We start from the raw sequence: 12,500 nt of genomic DNA, 5'->3' as shown, positions 1-12,500 counted from the left end.
TAGTATGCGTTTTTTAAAAGCGTTGTTAACTCGGAGCGTCGGAAGCGTCAGCATCGTAACCTTGGAACAAACGTCGTAACCCAGGGCGGATTTTTCAATGAATATTTAAGAAAAAGCGCCGTAACCTCGGAACGTCATAACCCGAAGCCGTCGTAACCCGGGGACTGCCTGTATATATATATATATATATATATATATAATATATATATATATATATATATATATTATATATATATATATGTATATATATATATATATATATAATATATATATTATATATATATATATATATATATATACATTAAATACATATATTTCTATATATATATATATATATATATTATATATATATATATATATATATATATATATATATATATATATATACATACATAATATATATATATTTTTTTTTTTTTCTAGCACAAAACCCACCAGTTACATGTGTAGCTTCTGACCTTGGATAAGGACGGCAAACTGATGGGTCTGTAATATAATAATACATTTGTAAATGGTAGGCATATATATGCCTATCAGTTTACAAATGTAACTTTAACCAATTATAATTGAGGTTGCAGACCATAGAATATGCAATTGTAACTGATGGATTAGTATTAAAACAAATATTTTTCTGTGACATGAATATCTATAGTAGCAGTTTTTTTGCCATATCCCCATTTTGCAGCACCTTGATCATTGGTACAGTCTCTTTACAAAATTTCATGAATGGCATTTGTGCTTTATTTAGTACAGTATATCTTATATATAAATATTTTAAATATGTAATATATTTGCATTTTCCACATAATTAATATTTGAGTTTTAGTAATAAAATTGTTTCTTTATAATCAGTGTTTGAGATAATTTGTTGTTTGAAAGTGAAGCATGCTTGCAGAAACTGCCAGCTCTATTTATGTTCAGTTATTTTTTGCAGGCTGTTCAAAGAAGTGGAAGCTATTCAGATCTCACAAAAGTGAAGTCAACTTGTGAACTCAAAGACCTTAGAAGAGATAATGAAATCTTAAAAGTAAGTATGTATAATATTTCTTATTGTCTTGATAATTATTTTGTTAATATTTTGTAGTAAAGATAGCTGTTAGCGCTTTATCATGGTGCAATACGTATATTTATTCCCTGAGGACTCTTGAAACAGAGAATACTAAATGAATACAGTATTCTTATTCACCAGTCATTCACCTAATTTAATTTTTGTATATAATCTATTTACTTCATGTACTTGATTTTCCATAAATGCTACTATTGCAATACACTCCCTGAACACCTGAATTAGCCCTGGTCACTGACCAGCCCCAACTATATCCTCACATATTTACCCACTAAGTGGGTAATTTTAACTGTCAGTGTTACCAATGCTGCAGGTAAAATCTAGTCAAATCAGTTACCTGTGTTACCGTTGGCAACGCTGCCGGTAAAATTTAGTCAAATGAGTTACCTGTGTTACCGTTGGCAACGCTGCCGCAAATACCGGCCACCAGAGGCCTGTCTCCTCAATTGTTTCTTGTTCTCCTTGCTGTGCGGATCATTCCCACATCAGGAGAACGTTTGGTCATTTAGCCCGACCCCACTCAAAGAGTTTTCGTATTTTAGATACAGATTACGACCTTGGACTGTGATTAACGTTTTTCTCCCGATTTCTTTTTGGATAGCTACTTTGTACTCGCTATGGATAAGTTAGAAAATAAACATTGTCGCCGTCTGCAAACGCCTCTGCTTCTGCTTCATCTACAGTTCGACAATCGAGCCTTTTACTGCTGGACATGTTGGTACTCATCGGCTCTAAAATAATGTCGTCACCGTCTGCAAACGCCTCTGCTTTTACTTCATCTGCAGTTCAACTATCGAGCCTTCTACTGCTGGATATGTTGGTGCTCATCGGCTCTGCACGCCCTTCAAGCGTAGGATGAGTACCCTAACACATGATCGACGTTCTTTTCGTTATTTCGTGTAGGAAGGTTCAGTGCAATACCAGTCAGAGATGTTTTGTCTTGGTCAGGAGACAAGGAAACATTAGTTAGTTATTCAAGAAATTAGTGGACAGGTTATCATCTAGTATGTTTAGCATATTTCTAGCCTGACGAATAATTTAACCAAAATAGAGATAGTGGTAGTAGTAGTATAGTTGATTCTAATCATTCTTTTTCAGCCCCCCTGCCTGTTCCAGAACCAGCCCTAACGGGTGCTGGGGGTAATGGAGAACCGCAAGCCTCCGAGTGGGTAGGTTCTGCCGGCCCCCCCGGCGCGGAGCAGGCAGTGTTGGCAGCAGATTTCCCCTTCCCTCAATGTGTAAGTTATCAGGATGATGAAAATTTAGGTCAGATACAGACGAGTAGGGATAATAGGCTACATAGTGTTTAGGAAGAGAAGTGCAGGCTTCTTCTTTTTCTATTATAAGTAGTAGTTTATAGAGGGACAGTGTCTTTAGAGCCTCTTTGGGTTTTTCCTGCCTCGAGTTCCTTGCATCAGAAGCTTTTTAGGCCATGGTTGGTCGTTCAGATCTGGTTTCGGGTCTGTCGGGTTCTGAAGGGTTGAATACTGCTCCTTCTTCTTTAAGGTTACCTTCCTCTACTTATACGATAGGGTAATTGTTAATATCAACTAATTCTTTGTTCAATGCATATTGACTTACGATAATTCAGTATGTAGAGTAGTCGAATAAATTTAACTACAGCTAGCTTAGTGTTCATGATGATATATCGTATGCATATACAGTAGCCTAGCCTAGCCTAAAGTATTCGCTGTACTACATATCGGTAGAGTGATTTTTATAGTGGCTAACGCTGTAGGCTCAAGGCATTGTGACTTCGGATAATTCAGTGCAGGTGTAATTGAAAACGAACGAGAATCCGATCTTAGGATAATTCAATATGAATGTAATCGAACAGAATGAAGATCAGATTCTGTCCGACTAAGCATTATAAGTGTATTAGTATATGTATCATCATATTAGTGTAGTATAAATACTAACTCGGCAGTCATTCTCGCTCTGGAATCAGCTGATGGCGAATATGAGTTTGTGTCGCGGTATCCACCTCATTCTTGTCCTGATTGGCTAGCGTGACTAACGTAACAACTCTTCCTCACTTATGCCATGTTTGTCGTCTTGAAGAAGACGTGTTTTCAACTATGTTGACATTTAACATAGTCAATAATGGTATCTTGTGCCACATAATCAGATGTCAGATATAAGGAATTCGTTTGTATGACGTCTTCATACGTTTAACAGACTAATTGCCGTCAGTAATTACATTGTGCTTATGTCAATAACAAAAGAATTACCAGTCGTATTATCAAATTACAGTGACAACTGAAATTAATATTAGTCAAAATAAAGGTAATTTAATTACCTTAAAATATGTAATTTATTACTTTTCAATTAAATTAAAATTACACAAGCTTGTCGTCAAAACAGCACTGTTTTAAGGAGGCATGGCTTAGACAGACAATGATGCCGGCTAGTCTATTTCCTTGGCTTCAGATTCAACCATATCACTTATTCTCGGCTAATGTTTTTGTTCCTAGTTAGCATAATGAATATCTGGATACTTAACTTATGGAACGAAGTCATACTGTTTATCTTACGATGTAATTTAAGGCCAAAATTTTACTATTACGTCTCATTGGACTCTAGTTTTTCCTCAGGTTAGATGGCGTAAAATTTAGCGATTCCGTTCGTTTTCACTCATTTTCATAGGTATTACGAACCTTACACTTTATTAATCTTTTGTCGGTTTGAAAACAACAGTAAATGAGCTCTTTCATGCTATTACTTTCTTTTACCACGGCAGCGTTTGAATTCATACAAAAGCTTGGGACTTCTATCCAGGTTGCTGATGCACGTAATTTTGCCTTATCAGCTTCAGCTACATTTATAACATGAATACAGTAATTACTGTCACACGCGGATGAATACAATAAACGGATGTTGCTATCGGATTCGATTACTGTCGCACACGGATCATTACGTACAATAAAGTGATGTTGCTATAGGATTTGATCGTATTAGCAACAAGTTCTGGTTAGGTTGTTCATAGCTGTACGCAGTTATACGAGTATATTATCATTAAGATAATACTTTTTAACCCTTTAACGCCGAAGGGGTATAATAAAAATCGTCTCCCGTATGCCGGGGGTTGTCTTGGAGTGAGCGCCGAAGCAGAAAAAATATTTTTTTCAAAAAATCACAGAGCGCTTAGTTTTCAAGATTAAGAGTTCATTTTTGGCTCCTTTTTTTGTCATTGCCTAAAGTTTAGTATGCAACCATAAAAAATGAAAAAAATATCTTTATCATATATAAATAATGCAATATATGATAGCGCGAAAACAAAATTTCATATATAATTGTATTCAAATCGCTCTGTGAGCAAAACGGTTAAAGCTAGCGAGTTAATTTCTGGGCTCAGCTTGTGTCGCTACGTGAAATGTCCCTTTAGCACACATTTCTAAGGTATAAATATTGCTATAATACCAGAGAAAAAAGCTAATATGGAAATGCCAGAATATTCTGGCTCGCTCACCTTATTTAAGGTGTCGGTATGGTTTCTGGGGCGAGTGAAACCACTACCAGAGGTCCTTTGCCATTTAGTAGATTCATCCTTCTTCAATATCCCTCATCTACAGAGGAGCCGATCTAAGGCCCACTACTCGCTACCGTTACGGCTAGCGCCTCTGACGTCATTCCTTTCGATAGCACGCTCCACACCGCACGTGTTTATCAGCTCTGTGTTGTGTTCTCTACGGAATTCTTTCTTATTTGTCATGGAACGTCAAGCTTCTGCTGCATCCAAGTTAAGTACTGCTATTAATGTTTAACACCATTTAGGGACTGCCCTGAGCATGTTTAACCGATTTATTTAGGTTTTTATGGACGGCGTCTCATACAGCACCATCCCCACGCCTATACCATACCGTTTGGGCTCGATTCTTGTTTAGCAGTACATTCTTATGATTTCAATGATGCATTTATTGACGTTTTGTTCTTTATCCACACGGGGGATGTTATCCAAGCTCACACTCATTTCCTTTCAGCTTAGAATTTCATGCATGCATGTTTATTTTAGTTGTCAGGTTACTTCTTCGTTAGGCACCCTTATGAAGGACTCTGTTCTTCTCCCTTGTCCTCGAGCCACCTTGGCCGCCTGCCCCGCATTTTTTTCGTCACGGCATATAGGCTAGCTGCTCGGAGTCGCCAGGCTCGTCCATCCTTCTCGGTTGGCTAGACCCAGCTTCTCCAGGACATTTCTCTTTCTCTACCATCTAAAATTTTCTTCCTTTCCCCCCGTGTTTGGATAGGATGTTTATTTTGTATTTCACATGTTCCTTGAGACAGCTTTGGTTGGCGTATAGGCCTCCTCTGATCGCCTGGCCTTTCTCATCACAGGGTTGACCACCCGGCCGAGAGAGTTCCAGGCAACCGCGTACGAGCCACCCTGCGTTGGTCCTTCCAGTCCCTCTCCCCCCACCTAGGGGGGAGGTACGCTCGCTCACGCTGTCTCAGGCAGCCGATCCGAGCATCCTCCCTTCCCTCCCTCTCTCGAGTGGGACAGGGGAGGTAGCTGGAGGGCTCTCGGAGAGCGGGTCGGCTCCCTGCCGCTCTCTCTCCCCATTAGAGTAGGGGGGAGCCCTGCTCAGCTGAGCCTCGGTTGGCCACCAGGCTTAGTTGGGCTCGGCTCTCGGGTCGTGTTCTCCTTCCACTAGTCACCATCCCCTCCTACTCCGGCGGATCAGGACCCCTGCGCAGCCAGGTCCGCTTTAGGTTGGTGATATGCTAGGGGGCTCCGGCCTCCCTACAAGAGTATGCTTATTGCATGCATGATATTACATATATACATCCATTATCTTTACTTTAAGTTTGGCGGAGTCCTCGCTACCCCTCTAGGGATATCCACCAACTTATCCTAGTTTCAAGTTCATCGATGGCGGTGCCGTTTTTGTGTTTGTCCCCTCCTGCTCCTCACCCAGTGTTCGGACTACTCCTCGCTCCGGCGTATGGATTAGGTGGTCATCCTGATTCAGTGACTACATTGTTCTCCGGCATCGCCGGAGAGACACTGTTTCAAGCTGTTCTACCGATCCTGTTAGATGACTCACCACAATACACGGTCAAAGAGCAGGTAGAGACTGAACCTTGTTACTTTTTAACACCGGAACACTCCGGCGTTATGACATCTCACAATCACGTACTTCGTCTCGAATGTTAGTGGTGATACTCATGTGTCATTTCGCTTACAGGTCACCCATTGTATGGAGTCAGGCTGTAATGCCGTTCTGCAAGACCCCTGTGGGCACGAGGTCTTTCCGCATTCCAGGCTCCGGAGGAATCTCCGTTAATTCAAGTAATGTTTTGATACGTTGTATTCAACCAAACCAGCAGTCTCTCAAACATCAAGTAGGCTGATCTGGTTTCGGCGAGTCGGGCAGTTTTTGGGGAAGGACTTAAGCTAGCATCACTTTCTGTATGAGGTAGCGGGTAACTCCTCTGCCGGAGTCCGACTTCCAGTTTACAAGTCAGTTGAGGTTTTTCTCTATTGGGTTCCTTCATTGATTTGTGTGGTAGGGGTTACAGATCATGAGGCTCGTATTTGGAAGACACCTTTCCCAGCCAGTGGGAGGCCTTGTCCCACTTTTGTGGATGTGGTGAGAGTTGATGGGTGTTTCTCTGAGCCTGGACTGTTTGATAACCTCTTCACTTTGGTTTCGAGGGGGTTTGCATACCAGACTAACATTTTTGAGGGTTATGCTATGTTCTTGTCAAGGAGAGGAGGGACTATTGTTAAATCATTGCCTCAGCGCTATCCAGACACTCATAAGAAGGAGTTCTCAGTCAATCCAAGGGCGCAAAGTATCGCGGAGGGCTACCCTTTGGCTTCCGGAGGAATGTAAGGAATTTCAGTTTCTTCAGAGAGGTTACTCGCGGGGTCCTGTCGTTGCGGTAACTCAGTTTTATAGTTGGCTTGGTAGAGTTAGGGTGTTAGAAGTTTAGGGGGGCAGTGAAAGTCCAAATGAACTTCAGGGTGTTAGAAGTTTAGGGAGGCAGTGATAGTCTAATGAACTCTAAGTGTTTCTGTTGGTCCAGCTTAGACTGAGTGTATTGTCCCTTAGGCCCTTGAGGTTAGGCAGATCGCGATGGTCATGTTGGAATAACTACTACATCTTCAGCACAAGTCATCTACATCAGTGAGCAGTAGAGAACTGAAGGTCCTGCACACTCAACTTCTCCTCCATACATGAGAGGCTATGGATTCCTCTTAGTAATCGAATACCGCCTGCATGGTGTATTCGATTGCTAAGACTTTGGGTTGACCCCAGAAAACTTTAAACCTTTACAGGTAAGAAGAATTCCCTTGTTTTCTATACGTTTTGGTATAATCTGGTTTGATCCTATAAGAATATTGACCAAACACTTCGACTCTTAGACAAGTAGTTAAAGTTGATCGATAGCTTGGTTCCTTTGCAGTAAAGTATTGTAGAACCATTCTTCTTAATGAAAGCTCATGAAACACGTTTCAGTCTCTGATCGCACAATCGCACAAGGCGGTGTTAATTTTGTTGGGAGTAGAATTGGTGGCAATAGGTATCCCATAAACTAAGATTTCAGGACTACTCATCGAGTGATTTTCGGGTGTATAGGCCATGAAGAAAACTTCAAGTTGAAAGGAGAAGGTGGAACTTCTTTCTTTCACCACTTTAGGTAGACAAGCCTAAGTAGTGCACTTGTAACCTAAGATGCTATAGCCCAGCTAATTGAGTCATACCTTTTAGGCTAATAAGTGGTTAAATTCGTAGCCTATCCCAGCTAGTCCGAATTTACCACTACTATCTTAGTTAATCTGAGTAGTAGTACTTAGCTTAGACTATCCAAACTAACTGGTTTGGACATACATGTGCCAGCTTAGCCTAGCTAATGGTTAGATGGTTCTGGCATACACGTCATATGTCAACTTAGCCTAACAGTGGGTTGATGACTTAGCATGGCCTTGCTACTTGAACATGCCTTTTCCATCCTAGCTTGGTCTGAGTAGTAAGGTTCTAAGCATAGCCAAGCATAGACTAGTGCCTAGGCTACCCATTTGGAACACTTTTACCACCTCAGCCTAGCAGGTTGTGGTTGTTGCCTAGAATGTTTAATCCAAACTTTCTTGGACGACTTCACCCTAACCTAAGTCATTGAGTTTCTAGATTAAGCTAGAGTATACTAGCTTAGACTAGTTAGCGTACTTCTCTGATGGACTTAGCCAAGCCTAAGTCTAGCCTAACCTAACCAAGGCAGTGTGAACCTGGTCTTGCCAACTTAAAATAAGTTAATCAGTTCTTAATTGACTATACCTACTTAGCCTAGTCTAAGTGGTTGTTGGCTAGATTAACCTAGCATCTTCAAAGGGGTCTCTTCCATCCTGGCCTAGTTTCTATATTGAAGTCATGAACCTAGCATAGAGGGTTCGAGCTTCAGTTGGCTGAAGCAAGTCATTAGAACCTCATCAGATCTGGAAGGGGAAGGTGGAGAATTTCCCATTCTTCAAGAGTGAGGTTGGGTGAAGTGACATTGGGTACAATTCTGGGCTAGGTTGCTCGAGAATAGCACAATGGTGGTTTCTGGCAATATAGGATTTCTCTTTGGAAAGTAACATATTGAACATAATAGTCCTTATATTGTAACAGATCACCGCTTAGGGTGTTTTGTGGTTGGAAAGGAACATTCCTTATGAAGAATGAGCCCTGTCCTGTTAACAGGTTAATTCCTTGGACAGGAGGATAATTAGGATGTGTCTGAGTAGAATATATTATCATAGGACATTCCCTTGGGTTTTCCTATGATATCGTCCGTATAATTGAAAAAGTTAAGTTTATCTTAGTTTTACCAGACCACTGAGCTGATTAACAGCCCTCCTAGGGCTGTCCCAAAGGATTAGATATTTTTACGTGGCTAGGAATCAATTGGTCACCTAGCAACGGGACCTACAGCTTATTGTGGGGTCCAAACCACACTATATCGAGAAATTAATTTCTATCACCAGATATAAATTCCTCTGATTCCTCGTTTGCCGAACCAGGAATCGAACCTCGGACCACCGGATTGGCAGCCGAGCGCAAAAACCACTCGTCCAGCGAGGAGCTTACATAATTAAAGAACTACGTAAGATCTGTCTCAGGGGTCTCACCCTTCGAGCAGTCTGAGGATTCCATTTGGGATACCTGTTCCACCGTCTCCTGAATGGAAGAAGAGGTTCCAGTAATTGAGGAGGACCCAAGATGAGTGACTGATAAAGTTTATCTTAGCACAATCTTCTCTACTAGGTTCGTGTGGGGAAGAGGCACCACTGATAGGTAGAATTAATATCTCAGGTCTGGAGTTTGCCCAGTATCCCTTTTCAAACTAACAGTTTTAAGATGTCGGGTGTAGAGCATCAGTAACACGACTCCAAAGTTCTTCAGCTCACATATACAGAATGACCCTTTGGCCGTGACTGCTTTTATAGAGGAGGTTTCTGTCCATTAAAGGCATTCTGCCAGTAGACAATGATCTTGTGGAGCGGTTGTCAGAACAGAGGGAAGTCTCTCTGTAATTACCTGTATGGTGATACACATTGGACTGGTGATTGGGTATGTGAATATCACTTCACACTGAGTAATCTTCAGATGACTCAGGAGCATTGAACTGGTTGGTGGACATAAGAAACTCAGATCTGCTATGTGAAAACATACTCTGTATCAGAGTAGACTTGCTGGGTTACCACTGAGCCCATACATCAGTCACGTTACAGGAAATTAACCGTGGATTTTTTTTTCTTCCTCTGACCTTGGTAGAGTGGGAGTACTCAATAGCCAGGTTTTTGACGTAGATTCAAAAGTAGTTGGGAACAACAGTTTCCAGTTTGCCCCCAAAATCCGGGATAATAAGTCAATGCAGCACAGGTCATGATGACAGATATGTTGTTTAGTCATGCTCAGTACGGCGTGAGTTTGAGTAAGAGACCTTCAGGAGGGCCGGCTTTGACTTGTCAAAGTACTCTATGGTTATCGAAAGAACTACGTCACCTAGAACATAAATGTGGTAGATGTAAGGAAACACAAGCCAAACAGAGGAAAAGTGGTCAGAAATTTCCATGTATTTCTGTTTTTTTAGGCGATCGGTCAAGCCTACCCCTTGTTGTTAAGTTGTACCAATTGGGTCATACAGAAGGAAAGGTCATCAGAAGAATACGTGCCTTTCTGGCAATTAAGAACATATCTGTTAAAATGATCATGATAGTTGGTTTGTGACTGTATCGAGCCATTTTTTCATGTTGTACATAAAGAATGTTGCCCGCAGTTCATTGGACGTTTAATGGAAAGGTTCTGTTAGGACCTTGTACTTCTTCGACATGTTGTTTGACGAAGACTTCGTTGAGACAAGTCGTGTCTGGAAAGAAATGTAAGAATGGCCTTATGTAATAAAAACAAGTCTAATGTCAGAGGGAAGGCAAGAACCTATGATGTTTAGAAGGATGAGCTTAAATCGAACAATGTTAAGAAGGTGTCTGTCTGTGCATTGAAATTTGAGAGTTGGTTCATTGTTATGACAAACCACTTTCAATTTCCTGTATATAAAAGAGGTTACCCAGAGGTCCTTGGATACAATTTCCTTAGGTCCTTTGGTGGCTGCTCAACAAATTGTGTAACTCATCTAGCACCCCTGGTGGGTCAGTTGGTATCTTGTCTAAGAAGATGGTGTGAATATGAAATGGAGGAGATAACTGGCCTCTCTCCTTTTCAAATTCTTTCTCCTTCTTTAATTCAGTCAGTAAGAAGAGAACACCATCATAAGCTAGAACGAACAAGATAGAGGTGAGTGAAGTAGCCGTACTGTTAAGGTTATTATCAGTGTAAGATATCTATCAGTAGCAAGACATTCCTCTCTTTAGCAAGGGGGAGAGGAATGATGACAAACCTAAGTAAGTGGATGAATTGGTTTGTTAGAAGAACAGATGTTCTTATCTTCCTCAGACGCAATGAACCATGACATTGTGTAGAAACCCATAAGTCTGACTCTATGATATTCATATTCATATATATCATAGATTCTGAAATACTGGTCAGTTGTTTTCGTAGAATACTGGTATTCAGAAAACTGATCAAAGGTGGCAAACTCCCAGTTGGTTAATAGTACTTACCTCCCACCAAAAGTAAGTGTATCGTAATGTTAAGACCGAAGGTTTGTTTCGTATATTAACAAATGACAAATTTTTAACCAATTTGTATTTTTCATAACTAACAAACCTGAGGTCTTAATATACAAAGGCCCACCTCTAACCACCCCTCTATCAACTAACCTGGGTTGGAAGAATAACTAACGGGGTCACAAGTTAAAGGGGGGTATGTGGGTGGCTCCAGTCTCGTGATCAAGCACAGATGCCAATAGTCCCTTGCGTACACAATTATTTTAAACTTTACCAGTTTCCAGCTGGCGCTAAGTATTTATCCTAATGTTAAGACCTCAGGTTTGTTAGTTATATAAATACAAATTGGTTAAAAATTTGTCATATTTATTCAGAGGAAAATGTAGTGTGTTTATTCAAGCAATCCCTATTATTTTCATTAAAAAGAATATTTTGAGATGTGTAGTGTTTGTGTACTAGGTATTTGTTTATAATGATCTGAGCTTGAATTTGTGTAATCAAAATATGATGGATTCTGGATATGTCATTTACTGTGTTGCATAAAAATTTTTTTAACATTGTTCAAGTTTGTACTTAAGCCATAACCAAAAGATGGTGCTTATGTAAGTTATGTCCACAGCAGAGGGAAATGAAAGTTGTAAATTATACATTTCTTCCCCTATTGTGGCAGCCAGGGGATTTCAGTGTAATTGAGTAACTAAGCGGATATATAGTGACTGAAATTACTCATGAGTTTTTATTTCAGTAGACCCAGGAACCCTTTTAAAAAGAACAAAAACAAATTCTTCACAAAAACTCATATGTAGTTTAGTTTTCTAGTAAGAAGGAAACTAGATAATTCAGAACTTAAATGATAGCTAAGGGGGTTATACATGAAGTGTTCACAAATATTAAGTCACAGTTATTACTTTAAATACATTTGATTCACTACAGCTAGGGTATAATTTGCACCAAAGGGGCATAACAGTTAACACGTATATCTTACCCGGCCTGGTATATATCGCCCAGTTGTTGTAATTGTTATTATTATTAATAACTCAAGATGTATGTTGTGGGAACCTGAGTCATGCAATAATTGCCATGTTATGGCGTATTTACTTATTTTGACTCCCTAAAGCCAAAGAAAATAGTGTGACTTATATTTTACAGTTATTAAAGAGATAATATAGGCAAGGTCTAGTAAATAACAGTTCAAATAAAATAATTAAAATAAAATTATTTAAAATCTTACTATATACTATAATGGGTTATTTAAAATCTTACTATATACTATAATGGGAATTATGTCTGTCTGTCCGTCCGTCCATCTGTCATTCAGTCATGGCC

At 40.0% G+C, this 12,500-nt stretch overlaps 1 protein-coding gene across 5 annotated transcripts in view; it reads left to right on the top strand.

Moving 5' to 3' along the window:
* LOC135222887 (coiled-coil domain-containing protein 77-like) overlaps positions 1-12,500 on the top strand; it is a 343,870-nt gene that overhangs the window by 126,410 nt on the left and 204,960 nt on the right. For all 5 annotated transcript variants that reach the window (XM_064261256.1, XM_064261254.1, XM_064261257.1 and 2 more), the window contains exon 8: positions 935-1,027. In XM_064261256.1, coding sequence (XP_064117326.1) covers positions 935-1,027 — 93 coding nt within the window. The remainder of the gene's footprint in view (positions 1-934; positions 1,028-12,500) is intronic.

Source organism: Macrobrachium nipponense, chromosome 8 (assembly GCF_015104395.2).
Source record: "Macrobrachium nipponense isolate FS-2020 chromosome 8, ASM1510439v2, whole genome shotgun sequence".
In the NCBI taxonomy this organism is placed as follows: domain Eukaryota; kingdom Metazoa; phylum Arthropoda; class Malacostraca; order Decapoda; family Palaemonidae; genus Macrobrachium; species Macrobrachium nipponense.
Note: the sequence above shows the minus strand (reverse complement) of the source record. Positions and strands in the feature narration are given on the sequence as shown.